Source organism: Macaca thibetana, chromosome 5 (genome assembly GCF_024542745.1).
Source record: "Macaca thibetana thibetana isolate TM-01 chromosome 5, ASM2454274v1, whole genome shotgun sequence".
NCBI classification, from domain to species: Eukaryota; Metazoa; Chordata; class Mammalia; order Primates; family Cercopithecidae; genus Macaca; species Macaca thibetana.
In genome coordinates, this window is record NC_065582.1 from 106992701 (window position 1) to 107019099 (window position 26399).

At 43.7% G+C, this 26399-nt stretch overlaps 2 protein-coding genes across 9 annotated transcripts in view; both read left to right on the plus strand.

Moving 5' to 3' along the window:
- Positions 1-439: 439 nt before the first annotated feature.
- KIT (KIT proto-oncogene, receptor tyrosine kinase) overlaps positions 440-26399 on the plus strand; it is an 88850-nt gene continuing 62890 nt past the window's right edge. For 7 of the 8 annotated variants that reach the window (XM_050790528.1, XM_050790532.1, XM_050790534.1 and 4 more), the window contains exon 1: positions 441-620. In XM_050790528.1, the coding sequence (XP_050646485.1) occupies positions 554-620 (67 nt within the window). In that variant the 5' untranslated portion in view covers positions 441-553. Of the gene's footprint in view, positions 621-26399 lie in introns of all 8 variants that reach the window. The other variant, XM_050790530.1, reaches the window with a different exon arrangement.
- TMEM165 (transmembrane protein 165) overlaps positions 1697-26399 on the plus strand; it is a 777160-nt gene continuing 752457 nt past the window's right edge. The window contains exon 1 of the mRNA XM_050790613.1: positions 1697-1700. The gene's annotated coding sequence lies outside the window, so the exon portion shown is untranslated. The remainder of the gene's footprint in view (positions 1701-26399) is intronic.

Below are 26399 nucleotides of genomic sequence, written 5' to 3' on the forward strand. Positions count from 1 at the left end.
GCTCCCCTCCCCATCCCCGTGTCACCTCCACCAGCAGCGGCGTCCAGCCTCCTCCCGCCCGAACGTGCTCGAGGGACGGGCAGCCGTCCTTTATTGTCTGGGGAGCACCTGGCAGGTGGCGGGCCCGTGCCCTAACGTGCGCGTGGTGCCCAGCTTCACAAAGCGAGCGGGCAGCACCTCTTTGGTCCGGGAACGGCCTCGGGCGGGCCGACCACATCCCAGGGGTGGAGAGGTGGAGAGAGAAAGGGGCTCCGGGGTCAAGAGCTGGGAGCTAGGGCGCGCGCGCGCCCTCCTCCTCCCCGCGGGCACAGCCCCCCGGCATTAACACGTCGAAAGAGCAGGGGCCAGACGCCGCCGGGAAGGAGCGAGACCCGGGCGGGCGCGAGGGAGGGGAGGCGAGGAGGGGCGTGGCCGGCGCGCAGAGGGAGGGCGCTGGGAGGAGGGGCTGCTGCTCCGCGCTCACGGCTCTGGGGGCTCGGCTTTGCCGCGCTCGCTGCACTTGGGCGAGAGCTGGAACGTGGACCAGAGCTCGGATCCCAGCGCAGCCACCGCGATGAGAGGCGCTCGCGGCGCCTGGGATTTTCTCTGCGTTCTGCTCTTCCTGCTCCACGTCCAGACAGGTGGGTCACCGCGGCTGGCACCCCGACCGTGCGACTCCTCGGCGAAGCCTGTGCCCGGGAGGGTGGTACACGCCGGAGTGCATCCGGAGAGAGGACTGCGGGCCCTCAGTGCCTGTGCGTTCCAGTCTCCGGGGGAGACTCCAGGTGTCCCTCGGACTCTCCTGCGCCTTGCCTCGCTCACCTGCGCGAGGAGACCCCAGCTGCTAGTGGTGGGGACGCGAAGCCGGGGTTCTTCGGGAATGGGGACAGCGAGGGGAGGTTAGGCGTGAGCGAGGTTGCAGGCTGCGTGCGAGTTTGGGGTGGCTTTTGTGCCGAGGTTGCGCGGGGGGCGGAGGCGAGGGGCTCAGGGGTTCCCACCGAGCGCCTTCTCTCGCCGTGCGAGGCGCGGCCGCAGCTTCCTTTTGTTAAAAGTTGCGTGTGTGTGACCGGTGCCCAGGAGGACCTGCCTGCAGGTTCTCCGCCGCGCGGAGGGCAAAGTTAGAGAGCCCTTTCTCTCCTCTGCGGCTGCTGCCTTCCAACCGCAGGCGCTCTTTGTGCCCAGAGCTGGGGACCGACCCGCTGCCGCCTCTGCTCACGGCGCCACCCGTGGAGACGAATCGAAGCCTGCGGATTTCCCCGTCTCCGGGTTAGGGTTTTGCTCTGGGAGTGCGCGGCGTGTGGCTGTGGGGCCGGACTCCCGCGAGCCTGGAGGTGGTGGGTACGGGGACAACTTGGGCAGGGCGTGTGGAAAGCAGCCGCTAGGTTGCAGACTTTTTGCTTTCGTATATCCTGTGCTCGTCCCTTTCGGCCGCGGCGCCGTTTCATTCCTGCCACGCGCCCCGGGGCGGCTGGAGGCTGCGTTTGCCGCCTGCTCCGGGAAGGCAAGGGACAGCGTGCTGGTACTATGCGTGCCCTGATCCCGGCTGCCTAGCACGCCGGCCAGTGTGCCCGGCCTGCCTGGCGGGCTCTGGAAGCCCGTAGTCCCGGTATCTGCGACCTGTATTCGCAGGTCCTGTTTTCTTCGGAAATTTTTGAGATTAGTGACCGCCCGCCTCCCTGTCCCCGGGGAGGGGACATCTATACTTCAGGGCTGCCTGGGGGTGGGGTGGGAGATGGAGTGGAACTTTCTGCAAATCCTACTCAGTTCTTAAAGCTATAACAAAAAACCAGATATATCCGCGCGGGAACTTGGGTCTTAGGTGAAGGATTTGCCGGCTGCTGGAGCCCCTCGGTCAGATTTCTGCCTCTCGTTCCCTTTTTTCCAGGTGTCGCTGGTGCGCGCGAGTGCAGGTCGCCCAGCTCACTCCTGAAGCACTGCTCTCTCCCAGGTCATTTTTAAAACAAACCTTTAAGGTTACCTTGATGGTGTAAGGATAGAAAGTGAGTCTTAGCTGGAATCAAGCGCTTGAAAGGAAGCGGCGCAATGAACGGTTGTGAGACTGTCTACTACTGGTCAGTTTCTCTATAAAGTCTCCAGGCGCAGTCTCCCGCGTCCTGGTCTTGTAACTATTGTGAGGGCTTTCCTGTGGGGGCAGAGAGGCCTTGCATCTGGACCCCTGTGCAGCAGGAGGGGTCAGCAGGGGTCACGAGGGAGTGTTCAGATTCCCTGGAGGATTTGATCACCTAGCTTAAAACAACACATCTGGTCTTTATGTTTTTGTGCCTTGACCTTTTTAATATCAGTTAAGGTATGTGAACTAGACCCCAGTAGGAGACTAAAGACCACATCGAATATCTCCCTTTTACAAAATTAAAAGAATCAATGGTTTTCTTCTTCCCAATAGATTTTTGGCAAAGGGAATTTTAAGTCTGTCTCCTGGGGGGGCAGTGTGGTGTAACGACAAAGCCTTGATCTGTCCCCTGGGTTCTCCTTTTCTCTGCCATTTCTTGGCTGCGTGCCCTTGGGCAGGTTGCTTAAGGCAGGTTGCTTAAATTCTGGGGAACCCAGTGTCCTCCAGAGTACAAGGAGGCATCTGCATCATGAAGGATCCTTTGGGTCCAGAATTTTCCAATGTTCTGAGTGTAGACTCAGCACTCTTTTCAACTATTCCCCTGGTCCCTGTCTGCCTCCTTGAAATTCCTCTGCCTCTCCTGCTCACGGGGACCTCATGGAGTATGGGTGCATCTGACCGTCTGCCCCTGGCTGCAGCAAGGAGCTGTGGCTTATGCTTCCCACCCCTCAATTCCCATATATTTCTCTGTATTGCCCTTTGAGGGCTAGGAGGTGCCCACTTTGTCCTAACCGTCATTCTTCTCCTCCCCCACCACCACCCCATTATTACAGCTCCTGTGCCTAACAGGATGAAGCTGCAAGGAATGGTGAATCATACCTTCCCCGCTTCATTCCTGCAGGTGTGAGGCTGGAGTCATTCTCAGCAGCTGGACGCAAGGCAGTCTAAATTATTTTCCTGCTGGAAATATCCCAAATAAATATCCCAGATAATTCATTTATCCCTATTCTGTTTTTTCCCCCACTCATCCCCATATTTTTTCCTCATGACTCTCTAAATCATGTATGCTGTGCATTTATAACATGCTTTCTAATGGGCCTTAAATTTTGTATGACATGTGTGTTATACATAGTTGTTGCTCTTCAGTTGGAAACTGTGTGCCAGGCCTGTTGCTTGGGGCTTTACCTGCTATTTCCGCTAGTCTCAATGAGCCTAGGAAGTAGTATTATTATTACCCCTAACATTTTACAGCTGGAGAAACTGGCTAAGGATAAGCGCCAAGTCATCAGTGGTGAAGCCTGATGAGATTGGCTCTATGTGCCCAGCTCTATAACCATTCACATGATTCACCGGAATCTGTAGTAAGACTCATTCAAAAATATTTAATGAGTTTTTACTATGTGCCAGGGATTGTTGGAAGTTCTGGGAATGCAGAATGGCCAATGTCACTGCCTTCCCAATTTTGGTGAAAAATATTTAGAATTGGGTGTCTTACGAAAGGGGAGTATTTGTGGAGGGAGGATTAATTAAATTTTAGCTTGGAGGAAGGGTTGTAGGCATTTGACCCTGTGGTATGCTGGCCTTAGTTGTTAGCTGTCTCATTCTAGTTAGCGTCCCTCAGAAATGAAGGTAAGCTATTTCTAAAATGATGATGCAAGCCAGTTAAAAATTCATCTCCCACTCCAAAACATAAAAATGGTCTTGTGCATAGGTGTAAAAGAGAACACCCCCAATAATGGCTGATGCCATTGGCTATTTACCCTGGACAGCATGGTGAGAAATGACAATATACCATCCAAAGCCATTTTTTCTCCCAAAAGAAATTCTCGTCAGAAATGTGCCAAGTATTGTGCAGGCTTCCCTTGGAGCACATTTATGTACAGATGTTGTTGTGGTGATGAATTGTGCTGCTGTTGTTGACAGCCCTTCGAAGTTACCCTTAGGATTTTGACTCATTTCCTCAAGTCTCTTCCAGCTGATTAAAGAAGGACACAAGGAAATGAACCTCGGTGTCTCTAGCGGAATTCTCAGAGCTAGACTGCAGTGTGGGGACCCCTTCAAAGTAGTGGTCAAGGCTGTGGCAGCATTTTCTTCAGAATGAATTTAGTTTAAGAGTTGGCAGGCTAGGATGTGGGAAGTGCTTTCTTTTGCTGCATTAATGTGTGGTAACTTTTAAAAGTTGAGATTAAATGACATTTGCAGGAATCCAAATATGCAGATTTCATGTGCAGTTTTGGTAACTTGAATAGATATTGCCACAGCTGTAAGTCCAGAATGAGGAAGGCCTGGGGGTGAGTTAGAGGAGGTAAAAGTTTGCCTGGAGGGCAAATCCAGTGTAAATCTTTGTTGTATATAGAGAGGAATTGAGTTGAGTCGGCTTGGCGCAGCAGCTCTGATTTCTGACATTTTTTGGACATGATCATGTAGCTCATCTTTTGACCTAAGACTCTTAATAAGTAAAGAGCAGTTGTAATCTGATAGCCCGCGGAGACATGTTTTCTTTGGCCTACATGATGCTTTTCAGAAAACATTGAGGCAGTATTAAGCAATCTAGAGATTTTTAAAAATCAAGATCTCTATTTATGTCTCCTCTTTAAGAATTATAGGTCATGGCTCCTGCAGATGAGGCCTGTGCTCTTCAGGTTGCATTAGGCTCTAGGGCCTGCCATCCCTTAGGCATTTCTCACTGGGCAATGGTGAGTGCAGGAATCCAAATATGCCCCTGGAACCAGGCAGATGACAAGTGGGAGGAGCACAGGCCTGCCTACCTTGTGTTGGTCTGATGGCTTCATGACTGACAGCTCGGTGGCCTTAGAGCAAATTGCTTAACCTTTTTGAGCTTTCATTGTCCATCCTAGTTTTGCCACTTATTAGCTCTGTGACTTTTGACAAATTACTTAACCTCTCTGTGCTGGTCAATGTGTTGCTACATGTAAAACTTTTGGAATGGTGCCTCATAGTAGAGGCTCAATATGTGTTAGCCATAATTATCATCTGTAAAACAGGAATTATTATTGTCCCTAAAATGGGAATAATGCCCCCTCTTTTAAGATGATTGCCCTAAAAATTAGAGATTTTTTTTTTTTTTTTTTTTTTAAGAAAATGTCTCGCCCTGTTGCCCAGGCTGGAGTGCAGTGGTGCAATCTTGACTCACTGTAACCTCCGCCTCCCGGGTTCAACGGATTCTCTTGCCTCAGCCTCCTGAGTAGCTGGGATTACAGGCACCTGCCACCGTGCTCAGCTAATGTTTGTATTTTTAGTAGAAATGGGGTTTCACCATGTTGGCCAGGCTGGTCTTGAACTCCTGACCTCAGGTGATCCGCCCACCTCTGCCTCCCAAAGTGCTAGGATTACAGGCATGAGCCACTGCACCTGGCCTTACAGATATTTGTAAAGGTTCTTAGCACAGGGTTTGGGATGGGATAGGCACCTAATAAATGAGTGAATGCCTCAGGTATATATAGAACTTGACTACTTCTCTATGATTCTTGAGCATGGGTAGCAGTAAATATGAACTTGACAGTTTTTTTGTTTGTTTTCGAGATTGAGTTTTGCTCTTGTCACCCAGGCTGGAGTGCAATGACGCAATCTCTGCTCACTGCAAACCGCCACCTCCCGGGTTCAAGTGATTCTCCTGCCTCAGCCTCCCTAGTAGCTGGGAGTACAGGCACCCACTACCATGCCTGGCTAATTTTTGTGTTTTTAGTAGAGGCAGGGTTTCACCATTTTGGCCAGGCTGGTCTCGAACTCCTGACCTCAGGTGATCCACCTACCTCGGCCTCTTAAAGTGCTGGGATTACAGGCATGAGCCACCATGCCCAGCCGACAGTTTTTAAAATAAACTTTAATTTTTTTCGTCTTGTTTTATTTAGCTTTTGATAAGAGGAAATCTCTAGTCTTAGAGATTGAATAGATCTTGAACTTTTCTTTCTCTGGGGGGGAAAAAAAACAAACTACACAGCTTATAAGATTTCTTCAACACAAACATTTGTGTCTGGTACTTTTCCCATTCATCTTATGTTTTAACTGTCATGCTTACATTTTGGTTATGACACACTTGTTAGACATCTTCCCATGCATACCTTTCTGACAGGTTTTCAACATTTTTGCAAAATTTAAGGTTTAAGCCAAATTATTATTCAGGACATGTGGCATCAGTTAATTATGAGCTTGGGCTCTGAAATTGACACCCTGGATTTTTATTCCAGTTCTGCCTCTTCCCTGCTGTGTGCTCTGGGACAAGACACTTAACCTCTCCTTAAGCTTCATTTCCTCATCTGTAAAATGGAGATGATGACATAGGGCCCCTGTGAGGATTAAATGAGATTCTGCATGTAATGTGTTTAGCACAGTGCCCCTCATAGAGGAAGTGTGTGGACTCCACTATCGGGCTGATTTTCTTATGTTCCCCTTTCAGCTTTGCCTCTTAGAAAACGTTGAAAATGTGTAAATAGAATATGTAGAGTGTTTTTTTTTTCCATATTAAGATGAAGTTGTTACATTTAATTAATATACTGCAATTAGTGGCAATGCATATTTATATGCTTGGCCCTTTGTTTAGCTGTATTCTTGGGTTACTTTCCACCAAAAGAGATACAAATTTCTTGATAAAAGTTTAGATGGCGGGAATATCTGCAAGTGGCCATTTTCTCTAGGTGAATAAGTTCATGTAGGCAGTCGAGGAGCTTTTCCTTGACTGCTCTGTCTAGGAGTTCAAGGACCAAGCTGAACTTGGCCATTGCCCCAGGCTAGACACAGTGGTTGGTGTTCAGTAAGTATTAGTTTAACATCTTTTCTATTCTCCAGCACTTATACTAAGTTTTGAACATAATAAATGCTCAGTAAACATTTTGGATTCAGTTTAACAGGCTTATCAATCCCCATGCCTTGGTCCTCCGTTATAGGCTGGGGGTGGAGGAGGGCCAGGGCAAGAGCACAGCCCCTGATTTGAGGTAGAATTTGGTTGTCTTACGTGCAAAGTGCTCTGGGCAGGATTTTCAAGGAGATGAGCTTAAATCTTGATGGGCAGGTAATAGAGATCAGGAATCAGTAAAAACATCCACATAGGAGATAATATTTGAGATTAATTTCTGAACCTTAAAGGAAGAGGGCAGTGTAGTTGTGGCTTCAGCTGGAAAAAACTGCAGTACATGGAGCAAGGCATTAGGATCTTACTTGAGGATTATCAAACCTTTCTTTTGGTATGATGGCTGGGAATTGGCTGGGAAGGTAAGACTCCTCTTATTAGCCTCAAGGAGCATGGAGGGAATGTGTATTTGGTGCTGAGTTTGGTCTAGGTTATGAAGAAGGCTTTGAAGTCAAGGCTAAGGTGAACTTGACCGAGGAGTGGCCCCCCAGGCTTTGCTTACTAGTCCAGGGCTGCCTATTCCACCATTCTGTCCAGTTAGACACACTCCCCAACCTGTTTCAATAGTCTGATGAGGCCAGAGGCCACGCCCTGCCTTAAAACTTGGACACTCCCTTGCTGTGGGCAACCGAGACTAAGGGAGAGTCTGTTTTTATTATTCATTTATTTATTTATGAGACAGGGTCTTGCTCTGTTGCCAGGCTGGAGTGCAGTGGCACGATCATGGTTCACTGCAGCCTCCATCTCCTGAACTCAAATGACCCTCTCATCTCAGCCTCCTGAGTAGCTGGGACCCCAGGCGTGTGCCACCACATCCGGCTAATTTTTTAAATTTATTTTTTGTAGAGAGTAGTCTCGAACTTCTGAGCTCAAGCGATCCCCCAGCCTCAGCCTCCCAAAATGCTGGGGTTACAGGTGTAAGCCACCACACCTGGCCTTTTTTTTTTTTTTTTTTTTTTTCTTAAATAGTAAAACATACATAATGTGAAATTTACTACCTTAATCATCTTTAAATGTATAGTTCAATAGTGTTAAGTACATTCACATTGTTGAACACTTTCATCTTGCAAAACTGAAATTCTGTACCTATTGAAGAGCAGCTCCCCGCTCCCTCCCCCAGCTTCTGGAAACCACCATTCTACTTTCTATCTCTGAATTTGACTATTCCAGGTACCTCGCAAATGCAGAACCATACTGAATTTGTCTGTTTTTTTTTGACTGGTTTATTTCACATACCGTACCATAACATCCTCAAGGTTCATCCCTGTTGTAGTATAAGTCAGAATTTTCTTCGTTTTTAAGACTGAAAAATATTCCATTGTATGTATAGATCACATTCTGTTTACCTATTCCTCCTTTGATGGACATTTGGGTTGCAAACAATGCTGTAATGAACATTTGCATACAAGTATCTAAGGGAGATTTTTTGTGGAGACTGTTTAGGAGCGTTAAATTCACGGCTACGAGTTATGTGTTGGGGAGCTGGGGAGAAGATGGGCTCTTTAGATTATCTCTGGGTGAAGGGGTATAGGACCTGGGTATTAGGGTGCATGCTTTGGAAAGAAAGTGCCCTTAAGACACAAGAGGAGGATAAAGGTGCAGGTCTTCACTCACTCGGACTATTTATGGGCACCTTCATCAGGCACTGTTGAGACTGAGGGGAAAGAGAACTGGAATTATCATGGGTGTAGGTAACTGAGAGTAATGTTGGTACTATGGAATTAGTGGAAATAAAGCCAAGAGGAGTGGCCTATTTGAGGGAGAGAATATGATGTTGGACTCTGCTGTTTGTTCATTGATTATTTGTGAGCTGCATTTTCTTGAAACTCAGTTTCACAGACACGGAGGGAAGATGTCAGTGAAATTCTTCTTAGGGTCAGGTCTCTGTAAGAAATAAAACTAAACCCCAAAGTCACAGAACATGACTCTATAATATTATGGTAGCATTGGGGATTATAAAGAATGGTGTGTTAACTGTGAACCGTCGTACGGTGAAAAGTAAGTTTTCATGAAAAGAAGTGTATACTAGGAAGAGAATCCTGGATTCTTCTCTGCATTAGGCCATGTTGAAGGTATGTTTTTTGTTTTTCTCAGAATAAAATGGCCATATTGGGTATAGAGGAGGACATAGAATTGATGAAAGCTTTGGAAAATAGGTCCTTTGAAGGCAACTTAAAGAAATTGGATTTATTAAGCCTGGAGAAGTTAAGGTGAGGGAAGTTTTAGTGAATGACAGTCTTAAAATATTTTTAGTGTGTGAGTGAAGAGCAGAACAAAATGAGAGTCATTTAAATTGCCCCAGAAGGAAATTGAAATTTTTTTTTTTTTTTTTTTTTTTGAGACAGAGTCTCACTCTGTCGCCAGGCTGGAATGCAGTGGTGTGATCTCGGCTCACTGCAGCCTCCACCTCCCGGGTTGAAGCGATTCTCCTGCCTCAGCCTCCCGAGTAGCTGGGACTACAGGCTCACGCCACCATGCCCAGCTAATTTTTGTATTTTTAGTAGAGACAGGGTTTCACCATGTTGGCCAGGATGGTCTCAATCTCTTGACCTTGTGATCCACCCGCCTCGGCCTCCCAAAGTGCTGGGATTACAGGCGTGAGCCACTCCGTCCAGAAATTTTTTTTTTTAATGGGAAAATTCTTTCATTGGAAGAGTTGGCAGAGACTTTATTCGGTTATAGGGCCTTTGCTGGAGCTGTGAGGAAAACCAAGTAATTGTCATTTTGAAATGGTTCTTAGGTCCTCCCCAACTCAGTTGGTTTGATGGCCCTTTAAGGGCCTGCCTGAAATCGTTTGGGAATAATTCAGAAATGGGAAAATAACCAATCGTTTTTCTTTCCTCACTGCCTTGGCTGTGGAGCAGAGTTTCTCATAAATGCTGACTAGATTCTAACATAATCCACTACTATAGTCACAATTTCGGCTATATTGAGAACAGCCAGTAAAGAACCCACAGCCTCAAAATGGGTTATCGATCTGTTAGGTGTGGCGGGATCTAACCACAGAAGAAATTGTACTGTGTGATAGCTTAAACTGAGTGTCAAAATAAGACAAATAAAAGGAAGCTCAAGGTCTACAGAAATCCGTGATTAATCACTTAGCCCTACCCTAAGAATCGCTGTGCTGGAACGCAGCACGTAGCCAGAAAGTCTGTAAGGATGAAGGACGGCTCCCAAAGTCCTTTTCTCTTGATTACTCAGGGGTGGATTGGTTACCCACCACTCTTGACTACCCTTTCCATCTGTCCTTTCCCTCTGGTCATTTTGTGGTCATGGCTCAGTGGCACGTTTGAGATCAGCCCGTGGTCCAGTGGGGAAGGTGGTAGAAATGAAATTGCAATTCAGCAGCTACTGGTTGATAACATTTTATTAATACCTGTCACTTCGAAATTGATATCTAAGATGGGATCCCTGCCTTTAAGGAGCCTAGGACCTATAGGAAGATGGTCCTGGGTAGGCGCCAATGTTACAGGATTTGTAATAAGATTTAAATGAACAATTCGGTCCTATTCATTACCATTGGTTTGGAGGACATAGGCATCACTTCTTGAATTGAATGGCCAATTCAAAGGAAGATAGGGGCCTGAATTAAATCTTAGAAGAGTGGGGTGGAATTTGGTCAAGATGTGAAGAAGAGAAGCAAAGGTTAGAGGTAGCCAGAAGGCTCTGCTCCCACTGACGGAACGTCTGTAGAGACTAGTGGGAGATGAGATGGGATAATTTTTAGAGCACCTGGATTTTTATTCTTCAATAATTGAAGTCTTTTCTGCAGTGCTATATGTGATGAGAGTTTTGTAAATCTAATCTGGCTAAGTAGTTGCCTATTCAGAGAAATAACTTAAAAATGGAAAAGTATGGATATCACTTTCGCATGTATTACCTATTCAATGTGTTCAATGTACATCCAGTATAGATATGTATTTTTAGTTGTTTTTAAGTCCAAGGCTAATTCTGCTCCCTTCTCCCTACCCACCTTCCCCACCCCAGCCAAGATTAGAGATTTTGTGGGCTCAACTTCTGATTGTGGCAGTAGATGACCTTTCATTTGCTTATTAACATATTTTAAATATTTAGCAAAATAATACACCTTATTTATGTCAGTTCATTCATTGAAGCAAAGACAGCAATAAACAAGCCTGCAAACCTTGATAAGGGGCCTGTGTGGTTTGGAACATTTTGAGATTCTTCCCCGGATCCCCCCAGTCCTGTTTTAGAAAGCTATTAGGGACACACTGGTGGCCGCCCTCCCCAACCCAGGGAGTCTGGGGAGGGAGGAGGAGGTGGCTGTTTGTGGTGGGCAGAACTCTGTCACTTAAGGAAAAGGCGTGTCTGATAGCACTTGCCAGTAGTGAATGCCTCATTCTTGACCGAGAAGAAAAAGATAAGAGGGAAAATGAAAAAGGTGAAACGGTTCTCCTTTACCTTGTATTTTTAAATTGCTTAGTGAGGCAAAATATCTACCTTCATTTGGCTTTACCCCAGGTAACTCATTTCTGAGGGTGTTAGAAAATTCTTCCAAACAACTCCGGGACTCCAAGTAATTTAAATATAATGGCCTATGTAGGTTCTTAAGCAGAGGAATTAGTTGACAGAGTTAGAACAAAGGAGAGCATTATCACAAAGAGCTCTGGAAGTTAATGTGTCTCTTTTTATTGGAAAAGAAGTATTTCTAGAACGGGATTCAATTGGCTTCTGGGGAAAATATTTACTGGAGATTTTAGAAGTGTGAAAGGTGGCAGGAGACGTTGGCTGTCTATTATTCTACCTGGCTAGTGCATGCTTAAAAATAAGACTATGTTAAAAAGATCTTGAGAATTCTACTTGGAAAGACTGAAGTAAAGATAGTACAGGTACTTTTCAAAGGATATAAATTTTGGCTCATAAAGTATTTTGAATGCAATTCTATCCTAACTTTCACAATGCAGACTTTCTTTTTGTGGCTGATGTTGAGAGAAGGTACCTGAGAAAGATTTTCAGTTCAAGAAATGGGTGATATTTATTTGGTTAATAAAACACCACAGGGACTGGTTTTTAGAATTTTTGTCATTGTTAAGCCAGTATTCTTAACCTAAAATATATTAGGATAGTTAATGAAAATACTTAATTGGAATGTTTAAATGTTTCTCTACTTATTTTAGTATAGTCTGTATATGTGCTGCTGGGAAATAGTATATACATTTTTAGCCAAACCAAAAAGCATCACTTTGATAAAAGAGGACCCCCCTCCCTTTGCTTTTTTAAAATAAACCAGCATATGTAGAAGGGTTTGTGAGTTTTTTTAGTAGATCTGAATGTGTTGCCCAATTTACATTCCAGCATTTTCAAGGGATATTATTTAACAAGATCATCTTGGTTTCAGAACCACTGCCTTTCAAAGAGGCTGGCTCAGAGCATGTGTGTGTGCCTGCAAGTGAGGGGGGTCCCCCACGGGGGCTAGTGGCTTTGCACCATCCTGGCCACTGGGAACACCAGCTCTGGCCGTACAGCGGGGGCACTTAACATTACAGCGTCATTCTCCATTCTTTTGGTCCCGTCTCATATGTTTAATCTGACCTTATACCAGAAATCCATAGATTTATTCACAAATGAATAAATTTGAAGCATCAGAGGTGTAGCAGTGAACATACCAGGCAAAAGTCTTTGTCCTCTCTTGAGGCTTATGTTTTAGTGAATTATTTTTCTCTCCAGGAGAGAGAAAAGTCCAGGAGTTCAGAAAGAAAAAAAAAAAAAAAGAAAGATGTAATTTGAGGTGCTCTCATAGAAAGCAGTTTAATTTAGACTTATTTCAGTTCCACATTATGGTTAGTTAAGGAAGAAAGAGAAAAGAAAGGTTATGCAGAAGGTCCAAGGGCACCAGTTCAACAAAGAGGAAAGCCAGAGAAGGCAACTAGAACAACAGGAAAAGGAGATTCAGGGGCTGGGGGAGATGGGCAGGAGTGGAGTCAGGGAAGCTTTGTGAGGCGCTTTTCACTACCTGCCACCAGTCCTGCCCTCCAGAGGGCTGAGCACCAGCTCCATCCCAGCATGTCCCTGCCCCAGTTTCTGTAACTTCAGAGCAGCAGGCCTCTTGATTCAACAGGTGTTTTTGATGGAGGATTTACCAAAGAGGATTGACTAGTGACAGGTGTCTTCACTTTCAGGACCTTTGGCGCCTTTAATGTGTTTTAGTCTGCAGGTTTGGAACTGTTTGTTCTGGAATGTGCTGGAATGCTCTTTCACAGCTGAGAGAGATGCTTCAGGGTCCAGGCTAGATGCTCTTTGGTATCTCTCCAAGGACTGGAGGTTCTGCACCTCTTTTTAAAATTCATTCATGTTTTTCTTAAAATATGACCGAACTCCTAACTCTTGCTAACCTTACCTCTGGGATTCTTAGGCCCTCAGCTGAAGAACTTGATGAATTTCAACTTTAAAGAGGTTCTTCTAACACTTGGCCATTTCAACCAGGCTTTGCTATAAAGTCCTGTGGAATTTGGGGACTGAAAGCCAATTACTTAGATCATAACTTTCCTGTGAAAACTGCAAGGACCGGCTGTCAGGGCTCATTAAACCCCAAAGCATGGCACCCTGGCATGCAGACTACCCTGACCAAGAAGAGACTGGAAGCCAGGTCTTTGTCCTCTCCTGGTTCCTGCACCCTTTTCTCCCCCAGAGTGAGTCACAGAAACCAGAATTCTTTTTCCCCAAGGCAGGTCATAGAAATTAGAACTCCTTTCTCCCAAAGCCAGGCATAAAACCTAGCAAGGTCCCTCTCTCCCTTCTCCCTGGAAGACCCTCATTCCCGAGGGGTCCTGCCCCATCCCTGGGGGAGGGGGAATTGTCCGGAGCAGTCTTGCCAGGTTTCCCCACTCCATCCATCACCTTTAGGCCAGATCCTTTGTGTCCAATCACATTTCTGCATGGCTGGTCATTCATCAAACCTAAATATAAAAATAAAGGTTTTCCCTGGGGGAAAAATATGACAGACTTCGGTTTTAATCATAACTGTTGTAGTAACTGTCGGTCTGTTTGACACGGTGCTGTTTAGCCACCATCAGCCCTACTGCATGTCAAGTTTCGATGCTTCTGTTACTGTAGCTGGCCTGGGTGAGGTGCCCGCAGAGAGGTGACGGGGTGACTTCATCCGACTTTTTGCATTTTCGCTTTAGGGTGGCCTTTCACAATTCCATGAAGTGATAAACTCTCCAGTTTCAAATGAAGGACGCCTCAAATTGAGAACTGACAGCATTGCATTCCCCAGGAAGGGAAAGTTCCTTCTCTGTCAATTCTTGGGCACTGGAGTAGGACTCTTGCTGCAGACGGTGTTGTTCTGGTTCTCAGGAAGGAATCCAAGATAAAGTCTGTCTGGGGATAGAAAGTGGTACCCTCTTGGAATATGGGCAGGAAGGCATCCCCAGTGACCATAGCCTTGGTTGAAGGTATTAAAGAGGAATCTTGAGGTGCTTGGCAGGGTGTCAGTTGACAAGTTCAATGAAATTAGCAGCATTAGGTCTGTAGGTGGCTGCTTAACTAATTATGAACTCAGCTGCTTAACTGTATTTGCTCCAGGTTTCACAATTCCTTTTGTCTACAGTAATTATCACTGGTTAGCACCTATTGTTTTGGGTGAGAATTTCAGGGTCTACATTTAAGTAGACCCTATTTAAATTTATTATCAGTTGACTAGGGAAGGGTTAAAGAAGCAGTAGGGAGTCTATGACTTCTAGAATATTCCCTGGCTTGTTTGAAAATGTGTTAGCAGCCATTTTATTTCAATATGAAAGAACTGAACTTTAAAAAAAAGTGTATTTTTATTTATGGCAACATTTCAAATAGGATAGTGTAATGAACCCTCATATAACCATCTAGCTTCAACACTTACCAATACGGCCTCTACCCACTTTATCTCCCATTATTGGGAAGCATGTCTCAAGCATCATAGAATTTCATATATAAATATTTTCAGTATGTAGTCCTCAACTACAAAGACCTTCTTTTCTGAACATAATGATGATGCCAATATCAAACCTTTCCAAATAAATACAATTACATAATGTCATTGAATATCTAGTATTCACATTTTCCTATTGAAGGTAAATAAAAATATGAACAAATGTTTGCACGTTTAAAAGAAAGCAAACAAGATCTACACATTGTAATTAGTTGATCTGTCCTTTAAGTCATTTCTTTTCTGTAGGTGTTAGCTCCTTTTTTGTTAAGGAAACTGCAGTTGTCCTGTGCAGCTTTTCATTCTGATTGCATTCCTTGGTCTTCACCTGTACCATTTTGAATATGTCCTGTAAATTAGTGACTTAGACGTTTTATCATATTCAGTTTTTTTTTTTTTTTTTTTTTTTTTTAAATGAGGGTACTGCGTAAGTGGTGTGTTCTCTTGTTTTGCTTTCTCTTTTTGGTGTACCTTTGGTTATTTGTGAAGATTCATATTTTTTGTTAGATTTGTATTTTTGGTTTTAATGATTGCCTTCAGACTGATGCCTTTCAATAATATCCTTGTCTGCTCTTTCTGAGGGGGCTATTTTTCACTGGTTTGCTACCATAACATTTAAATTAGCCAGCGTTTGTTCTTTGCTCTCTCTTTACTCTCCTGAGCTGGGGATTGGAAGTAATATTCTTTCACTTCCAGTTAATATCTAAAAGGCAATCAGCAAGCATATTCTACTTTTCGGAACTTCACCTATTCCCCATTTTTCTGATGGCTGTACTCATTTTTCAGAGCATACAGCAGTTATATATTCTGCTATCTCCCTTGTTACCATCATTTAGTTTTAGCTGTACAGGTAAATATCTGTTTAATGCTGGGGGCCAGTCCTCATATCATGGCTTTCCTGGCATTTTCGTTTTCTGAAACGCACCCTCTAATAGATGCCTTATGGGAAGTAGTTCCTGAATTATATGTCCACAACGGCGAGTGTGTGGTCTCTATATTTAAAGGTCAGGTTGGCTAGTATAAAATTGCTGGCCCATCTTATCTTTGCTCAGATACCTTTATTATTTTACTGTATTGCCTTTTGCCATAAAGTGGTGTCAAAATCTGATGATGATCTTATTTTCTTTCCCTCACATTTAACTTGGTGTGTTTGCCTAGATACCCAAAGGAATGTTTTTCCACCTTTATTCTTTAAAGTCCACTAGTTAGTTTTATAGTATTGGCTGCTGTAGGTTGATTTTTTTTCCCTGTAGACACAATGTGCTGCTTTAACGTGTAATTTTAAGAGTTCTTTTTTATTTCCTCTCCAGTAAAGATTTCATTTACGATTTGTTCTGTTCTTTGTTGGCTTTAGGAACTCCCGTTATTCATGTTAGACCTTCTTTGCCTATATTCTGTATCTGCCACTTTCTCTCAAATCCTTCCAATCTCATCATAATTCGTTTGAATTAAAAAATTTTCCTCCTTTGTGTCTTCTGGTTCATTTAAGGCACTGTTCATATTTATTTGCTCTCGTGTTATCTTTACCTGTCATTTCTGAAATGATTATTTTCTTTATTTTTAATTCTTAGTTCTTTTGCCTCCATTTTTAAATCTTCATTTTCTTCAATCATTTCTGAGTTTTAAAAATTCTGATTTATGCTGTTCTTCATGGCATCTTTCATTTAGTTAATTTCTTTTAGCTTCTTCTGAAATATTAGGTCATAGCTTTCCTTTGTGCCCTTCTGGCCTGATTTTATTGTTTACACGATGGATGTCATTCTGCTCCTTAATTTTTCTTTAAAAATAACTATGTGGAATTCAACTGTGATTCTTTTCTGTTGTTAACTGAGTTTTTCTATACTTTTAGGAGAGCCAGTGTAGATTTCCTAGCATCAGAGATCTAGGAGACTCTTAGTTGTTTTCATTTTATTTTATTTTATTTTTGAGACAGAGTCTTGCTCTGCCTCCCTGGTTCAAGAGATTCTCCTGCCTCAGCCTCCCGAGTAGCATGCGCCACCACGCCCAGCTAATTTTTTGTATTTTTAGTAGAGATGGGGTTTCACCATGTTGGCCAGTCTGGTCTTGAACTCCTGAGCTCAGGCAATTCGGCCGCCTTGGCCTCCCAAAGTGCTAGGATTATAGGCATGAGCCACCGCGCCCGACCTCATAGTTGTTTTCATAAAGTGGTAATAAAAATATGAACTCTACTTTCCTATATCCTAAGACTTTTTTTTTTTTTTTGTCCCTACCCACACTGCTCACCTGAGCAGACTTTCCCTTACCGTGCCCCTATTTCCTCATCTTAGATCTCATCCCCAGGAGCTTCTCCCCAGTGTGGGGCTTTGCCTTGGCTTGTTAATTCATAGGAATCGGACCTCTCCCACTCCAGAACATTCTGGCACATTGGACATACAGGTGGCACAGCCCTCTCCACACTCACTAATTAAACTGGACCTTTTTTCTCCGTCTGCTCTCAGGACAAGCCTCTGAGCTTTCCAGTGAGTGCCTGACGGTGGTTCCTGCAGCTGATGGTAGTTTGTCATCTAGAGTTGTTGTGGATGTTGTCCATGGTTTTTGAGTCTGCTCTTTGTCAGTTTTTATGGTTGGGGAGAGTCAATAATTATACTGCCACCACCATCTTCCCAGAATCTATATTGACATTTTAACATAAAATTTGGCAACCTTTGGGTCGACCGAATCTGGACTGAAGTCCTGTCTTGAAATCTCAGCTCACAAGTAGCTGTTTTTCAAAATAATTTGCTTCCAAAATAAGTTATTAAAAATTTCTATCTGAAAACTGATTACCATGGAAATGAACACTGTATGGCCTACCTAACATTAGCTTTCTAAGCTTATTGTTTATGACAAAATATAGTGGCTGAGATCATCCGAGTGCCAGGAAACTCACTGCTGAGCTATTATTTCTGAGGAAAATTTGTAAGAACTGACATGCTTTTGTCATCATTTGTTTGGTGTGAGATTCCTTGAGTTCTGAAGGAGAGAGTGCTGTTTTACAGTTTTAAAAGTATTAAACCACATTTATACTTAATGCCATCTAATAAAGATAACAGCATTTCTTAATTAGGTGTATTTTTCTCTGATTTTTTTTTCCCCACTGACAAATTTGCATATCTCTAATTATAATCATTTCTGGAAAAAATGCTGCTAGGGATTGACATAATATTAATTTAGATTTCCAAAAATACTAAATTTCCTTCCTCCAACTTGAGTTTTCCTCCAATTGGCCATTGATTTAAATTACCTACTAAAAGGTTACAGTTTTAGAATTGACCTCTTTACCCCTTGGCCATATAAAGAATAAGGAAAGATTTCTCAGTAGAAATAGTGGAAACTTTTGTTATTTAAATTCTGGAAAATAGAGCAAGATTGTTTTTAGACATTTCCTCTTGTTTTCCACAAAGAGATTGAGAAGAAATCATTTCAAACACAGGGCTGGTCGTTAAGAATTCTTTGCAAAAGGAAACAGGCTTAATGTATTGCTCTAAGTGAATGTCACCCAAGAAAAATTAAGGGAAAAGTGAATACTCATTAAGCAAATTGACCAGCAAGCGTTCTGATGAATGTTGAAACAAATTTGAATAAACTAATTTTGTCCATTAGTGTGCTTTTAAACCAATGTGATTGTTTGGCCTAATTATTTTCTATTTTGCTTATTCAAATGTAGAATGGTTGCAGAATTAACTATTGCAGCAATTATCTGATTAGCAATTTGGAAAATTGGTGAATGGTATCTGACTACTCACCAAGAAATATCTGGTATTTCATAGGGCTGTGTGGAAGAACAGACTGTCCAAGGAGGATAGTTGCTGTTTTTCACTCACTACAAATGGCAGCTCAGAGACTCTTGCTGGATTAGTATGGACTGTGGATGTGGGCTCCGGGCTCTCAGATGTAGTGCACCAGATTGAGGTCTGATGTGCTGCAGAAGTTGTATTTGCCACCCGGTGTCACTATTCTGGAGTCCCGTAGCTGTGACTGGAGAATTCTGCAACATTTCCCACTTCTAAAGCTTGGGGATTCGAGAAATCTGTGCCCGACTGGCTGCCAAAGCTTGTCAGGGGGACCCAGTGCTAGGCCGATTTCTAGGTGTAAAAGCCAGGCAGATTTGCTCACTCAAGAAAATCTGTTTTTGCAGGTTTGCTTTGAGTTCCAAGATACAGATCCTGGTAAAATTGTTTGCTGCGTTAATGCCCTGGGTTTCTTCTCCTAACCGGGTTCCCGAGTGTGGTCTGGACCAGCAGCATCAGGGTCACCTGGGACTTGTTAGAAATGCAAACTCTCCGCCCCTACCCAAGACCCGTTGAGTTGGAGACTCTGAGAGCAGGGCCCAGCAATCTGTTTTAACAAGCTCTCCAGGTGATTCTGCTGCAGGCGAAAGTTTGAGAACCACTGGCCTTGAGTATAAAAATTACTGGGCTTTGTCACAGCTGTCAGCCGTGCTAGTTAAAAAGTTAAAGCCCTCGTGGATTCTTCAATCCTCTTAATGTCAGAACGTCAGACCAGGGTGCAATTCTCAGCTCTCCTCCTGTCAGACGGAGAAAGATAGATATGCGTTTCGGTTAGTCCAGACAGGACAACAGACAATTGGAGTACTGTAGGACTGCGCTGCAGTAGAGGCTTCGAGAAACCTGCATGGGTGGAGGGAGCAGGGGAAGAGTGGTATTTTAAGAGGACAAATACAATAGTGTCCCACTCTGATTAAAACCTTTCAGAGGCTGCCCAGTGCTCTTGGAATAAAGTCTGACCCCATAGATCCCTTTCAAGCCTCCAGCATCTCCTTTTGATCTCCATTTTGCACACAGCACCTGCCTCGTTCTTGGCTCTAAGTGCACCCTCCACCCCCGAAGGTGTCCAGCTCCTATCCACCCATCTGTGGCCTCTGCAGGAGCTGCCCTTCTGTCCGCTGTCAGAGGCCCCATGCTTCTCCTTGGCCTCCTAGTGCACTTCACAGCCCAGCTCCCACCCCTCCTTTGCAATCTTCTCTGACCTCCCAGGGTAGGTCAGATCAGTTCTCATTGTACAGTGTGCTTGTTCGAACGCATCACATTGTAATTATCTAATTGTAAAATTATTGGTTTATTGCTGATGTGGAGTTAAATATAAACTCGATGGGTGAGGGGTGGGGAAGTCTTGCCCTCTTGACTATCCCAAGGGTCCAGCACACAGCAAGCTTTATTATTGGATGAATGAATGGTGGGGCAGTCCCCATCTTTGTTCTTAGGACACATGGGCTGGTTAATATATTAAATTTTGAAGTGTCACCTGAGGTTTAGACCTCTCCATCCCTCCCACCCCCGTCCCCACCCTCGTTCTGGGAGCGTTTGCCACCACCATCTCATTCTATGGGAAAGGCAGGTCCCTGGCACAGTGGCAGTGAAATTTCATAACTTGGTTCTAACTTGGGGTCTGCCCTGTGGGACACCAGAGAGAAGTTCTTGAGTGTCAGTATTTCAGGGATATGGGGAAGGAAGAACTCCTTTGCTTTTGCAGACATTTATAATACATGGATCAGAAGCCAGCAGCCTGAAGAGTAAAGGTGGCCCCTGGAAGGTTTTCAGGGAGAATGACTGTTGCCTCCTCTTTCCTCAGGGCTTCCAAGAAGTGCTGCCTCCTTCGCTCACAGAAGTTGATGGCAGGCAGGGGGTTGTGGGTTGTGTTTCTTCCCACCCACTTCCACATCTATTTGATAGAAGATATGCACTCCTTTGCCTATTTTAGTCAATTTACTTTGGCCTGGTTAAAGCCAGTGTTTTTTATTCCTGTTCTAGAAGGTAAAGGCATGGAAGTTGTCCTTCAGAAGCAACAGCTGTGCAACATTGGGACATTTGTCTAAAATAAGAAACTCAGCCTTGCTGATTTAATAGAAAGCTTGACAATAGCTTATAAAAATACATACATTGAGAATGAGGGCTCATTTTTTGTGAAAGATTGGGGTTTCAAGACCTAGAGGGTAAAGAGGCTGATGTGTTTATGGGAATCTTGCTTTTGATGGAGGAACTGGTAATCTGTTGACTATTTACACGTTGATTGATTGTTGTGTGGTTTTTGTCTTTTACATTTGAGGCTCAAATACTCTCTCATACCTATTGTAAATTAGATTAAGTAAATGTAATAAAACAGTAAATTTGGGAAAAATTATAAACACAATTCCTCAGTCACTGTCAGAATACTGTAGCTACCATCTGCCAGCAGTGTTGATAGCAGGAAGAACTATAATTTTGTGCTTTGTTATCTGTTTCCTTTATCTTCATCGGGTGCCATTTTTCTTCATAGCTTCAATGCATTCCATGGCTGGCTCGCTCCTTCCTTTCTTCCTTCCTTCCTTCCGTCCCTCCCCCAATCCCTGTGAGGCAGTCTCCCTTGCTCCTTCATGTTGCCTCACCCCCTTCTCTTCTTGCTGTAATTATAGTACAGTAATTATAGTAGTAGTAACAACAGGACCATTTTATTTTAGTATAAAGCATTTTATTTTGAAGCATGGATTTGAAGGTGACGTGAAGATTCCGACCTATTTTACCCCCATAGATGTCAAAACTGAAGTTTGTAGAGGTCAAATGAGTTTTCCCAAAGTCTCACATTGCTTAAATTGGAATCCATGCATGTCTGACTCCAAAACCCACACCTGTTTTCATAATATTCCTGTTGTTTTCACCTGCTCACCCAAGCTCAGAGAGACACCATAATTTCCAGTGTCTGATCCTCCTCCTAGACTTTCCAATATTGCTGAATAAAGTTACAAAGCTGGACCCACTTTTTGTTTTAAAGCTCCTTTTTTGGAAATAATTTCAAACTTACAGGAAAATTGCAAGATTAGTACAGAGAACTCCAGTACACCAGTTGTTAACATCTTACCACATTTATTTTGTTTTATATACATATTTTTTTCTGAACCATTTGAGAGTAAGTTGCTAGCATGACCCCCTCCCCCACCTTCCCTGTGCCCCTTTGAAGACCCACCGAAGGAGACAGCCTTGTGTTCCATGAGAACACTGAGACCACCCAGGGTGAGTTCCTCTGTCTCCACCCAAGTGCAGCCTTTACCCTGTCCCTCTAGAGCTGAGGGCCCTGCTCCAAGGAGTGACATTGTGAGCTGCTCACTTGTGAGCCCTTTAAATTAAACTCATATTCTAAAACACGTGCACTGCCTTCCTGGAATTGGTTCTCTCTAGCACTTAAAAAACAGATCCTCCTCTATGGCAAGGTAACACAAAGGCAAGTGAAAAGGGGCTCCCTGAACGTTTCTACCAACTCCAGAAGGAGGGGAGAAAGGAGAGTCGCCTCTGCTTGTTATCCGGAGCTGTAGGTAAACTGTTCTGCTGCTGATAATACAAGTCTGTTTGCAGAACAGTTATCAAGGGCAGTAACCTTTTTTCTAGCAACGGCCTCAGATAAAACTTGTTTTTCTTATTAATAATTTTGTTTTTACTTCCTTTGGTATAAACCATCCCTGTGGCTATAAAGTGACAGTTTTGAAAGTGGAAATAGACGGAAAAATGTCCTCTCTGTTCAGTGTGTGGGATGGAGGGGAAGGTGCAATTTTCCCTATTTGACAGGCCCATTAAAAGCAGGATTTCAGAGTATATTCACTAGCAAAATGTACTGATTTATCCATTATAATGAAAATTAGCTTAAGTATCTAAGTCAAGTATAATTTCTAGCATTTTTAAGAGCTAGAAAATCAGGCCTTTCCAAAACGTAGATCATAATTGAAGACAGGTTTTAAAAATGCCTTAGGGAAATAAAATGTCAAGACGAATAGATAAACAAAAATATAGCATCCACACAATGGAATATTATTCAGCCTTAAAAGGGAAGTCAACTTTTACAAATGATACAACATAGATGAATCTTGCAGACATTATATTGAGTTAAATAAGCAAAGAAAAGGACAAATACTATATGATTCCACTTATATGAGGTACCTAGAATAATGAAATCGTCCAGACAGAAAGTAGAATCATGGTGATCAGGGGTTGGAGGGTGTAGAGAATGGTGAGTCATTATGCAATGGGTACAATGTTTCTGTTTGGGATGATGAAAAGGTTCTGGAAATGGGTAATGGTGATGGCCGTACAGCAACATGAATGTACTTAATGCCACTGAACTGTATACTTGCAAGGTTAAAATGGTAAATTTTATGTCATGTATATTTTACTATAGTAAAAAATTTCTTAAATGCCCCAGTTGCCAGATATATGTGTATATATACATGTGCACACAAATACGCATATGTGTATGTATAAATGTTAATCAGTCTCTCACTTATCTATGTTTCATTTGATATCATTCAAATTAGATGCCATACGTTAGAACTAGAGTTTAGGATTGTCACACTTTTTTATGTCTTGAAGTTTTCATTCATTCGTCCTTTTTTGTTGTTGAGAAGGAGTTTCGTTCTTGTCGCCCAGGCTAGAGTGCAGTGGCGCGATCTCGTCTCACTGCAACCTCTGCCTCCCGGGTTCAAGCAATTCTCCTGCCTCAGCCTGCCGAGTAACTGGGACTACAGGTGCCCGCCACCAAGCTCGGCTAATTTTTTTGTATTTTTGGTAGAGATGAGGTTTTGCCATGTTGGGCAGGCTGGTCTCGAACTCCTGACCTCAGGTGATCCACCTGCCTCGGCCTCCCAAAGTGCTGGCATTACAGGTATGAGCCACCGCGCCAGCCTTACTTGTCTTCCTCAAAACCCCGTTTTCCCTCCTGAGTCTGCCGGGAATTGACATTTTGCAGAAGTCTGCGTTGCCTGATAGGAGGAAATTTGGTGATTAGTGAATATTGGAGCTCACACTCGCTCACACCCGCACACGTCCAGGACAGTGCTAACATGAAGGCAGTTTGCATTTGACAGGTCCTCCTGCAGGATCTTCTTGCGAGGATCCGGCTACCCCCATCTGTTTGTAAAGCGTGCAGCCAGGAGGATCTGCTGGGAGGTGAGACTGCACCAGGGCTCCCTTATTGTATGTCCTAGGTCTGGGGCGGGGGTGAAGCCTTTGACTAGTGTGGCTGACCTCTGCCATGCTCTTTTGACCTGTTTCTTTTTACTTTGTTCTGAATTGTTCTTTAAGTGAAGGAAGCGAATGTTCAAAGAAGGGACGAGCTCTCTACCCCCACCCCAAACTTCACAGATGGTGAGGGCCTTGTTCTGGTGTTTATTGGATTCCAATCCTTAGTGCTTTTCTGGTTCACGTTTCAATATGTGCTTTCCAGAAATCAAAACACAGACATCTACATATTTACGGCGGCAGCGGGCAGGTAGAGAAGACTGTGCTAGGCTCGGAGCGGGAAGAACCCGCTGGAAATGGGAAGGTTCCTCCTTTCTACTCGGGTGGATCCCAGCATATTTTCCTTGTCACATCCAGACCTTATGCAACTCCCCAAAGACTGACTTCATAACGGCAGAGAAAGGTTTCTTCTTAGTCTGTCTCTGAGATCAAAAGGGAAGGTCTTTCCTCAAGCCTTAGGTTGTATTTTTGTTAGGATGAGTGAGTGAGAAGAGAATATATTTAGTAGTCCTACGAAGGTCTTTGCTGCTGGTAATGTGTGCGTATCTAGGAGAAGTTTGACCACATAATTAGCTGAGAAAGGTACGTCTTTGAGTGTCGAATGATACTTGCATCTTCACAGTTAATTATAAGATGTCAGAGCCATAAGTCAAATTTCATGTTTAGGTCCTTATTCTAATTTTGTGTCCAAAGAGTAGTGTAAAAACAAAGTAGGCCTGGCATGGTGGCTCACATCTGTAATCCTAGCACTTTGAGAGGCCGAGGCGGGTGGATCACCTGAGGCCAGGAGTTCGAGATCAGCCTGGCCAACATGGCGAAAATCCGGCTCTACTAAAGATACAAAAATTAGCTGGGCATGGTGGCGGGTGCCTGTAATCCCACCTACTCGGGAGGCTGAGACAGGAGAATTGTTTGAACCTAGTGGGGACGGAGGTTGCAGTGAGCGGAGATCATGCTACTTCACTCCAGCCTGGGAGACAGAACAAGACTCTGTCTCAAAAACAAACAAGTTATATATTTTATATATATATTATAAGAAATGTAAAAAAATTTATATATTATAAACACATATATATTTAGCTGTATGTTTATATTATAAGGGAATCACTGCTACTCATTCTTGCCCCAAACATTTCAGTGCTTTCTATGTACAAGAACTGAATTTTCTTTTCTTTTTCTTTTTCTTTTTTTTTTTTTTTTGAGACTGGGTCTATCTTTGTTTCCCAGGCTGAAGTGTAGTGGCATGATCACAGCTCACTGCAGCCTCAACTTCCTGGGCTCAAGCGATCCTCCCACCTCAGCCTCCCAAGGAGCTGGGAGTACAGGCACATGCCACCATGCCTGACTAATTTTTGTATTTTTTGCAGAGATGATGTTTAGCCATATTGCACAAGCTGGTCTCAAGCTCCTGGGTAAGCAGTCCTCCTGCCTTGACCTTCCAAAGTTCTGGGATTACGGGCGTGGGCCACCATGCCTGGCCCAAGCACTGAATTTGTATTAATGTAAGAGATTTATCTGTTTTTTTTTCCTTTTTTTTTTTTTTGAAATGGAGTCTCACTCTGTTGCCCAGGCTAGAGTGAAGTGGCACGATCTTGGCTCACTGCAACCTCCACCTCCCAGGTTCAAGTGATTCTCCTCCCTCAGCCTCCTAAACTGAGATTACAGGCACATGTCACCATATCCAGCTAATTTTTTTGTTTTTTTTAGTAGAGATGGAGTTTCTGTGTTGGTCAAGATTGGTCTTGAACTCCTAACCTCAAGTGATCCATATGCCTTGGCCTCCTAAAGTGCTGGGATTACAGGTGTGAGCCACTGTGCCTGGCTGATATTTCTTTATCTTGATGGTTTTTTTTTTTTTTTTTTTTTTTTTTTTTAAGACAGAGTCTTGCCCTGTCACCCAAGCTGGAGTGCAGTGGTACAATCTCGGCTCACTGCAACCTCCGCCTCCCTGCAACCTCCGCCACCCTGGTTGAAACAATTCTTGTGCCTCGGCCTCCTGAGTAGCTGGGATTACAGGCATGTGACACCACACCTGGCTAATTTTTATATTTTTAGTAGAGACAAGGTTTTGCCATGTTGGCCATGATGGTCTCAAACTTCTCAAGTGATCCTCCTGCCTCAGCCTCCCACAGTGCTGGGATTACAGGTATGAGCTACTGTGCCCAGCCTATCTTAACCTTCCTATGGCCTATATGTTAAATTCCAAACATACAATGTAGAATGATTAAATCAGGATAATTGGGGTTATCCCATCACCTCAGCATTTATTTCTCCTAAGCATTTAATTACAGATCTTAGAATTGTTGGTGGCTTTAGACTAAATATTTACTTCGTCAGATGAGAAAAATGAGGCCTAGATAACCTAAGTAACTTGCCTAATGATTTAGAATCCAGAACTGCTATGTCTCTACCAGTATATTTTTCCCCTTCACATCCTTCACTAATTGCTTAAAATTGTGCAGTTATGACCGGGTACGGTGGCTCACACCTGTAATTCCAGCACATAGGAAGGCAGAGGCAGGAGAATAGCGTGAGCCCAGGAGTTCGAGATCTGCT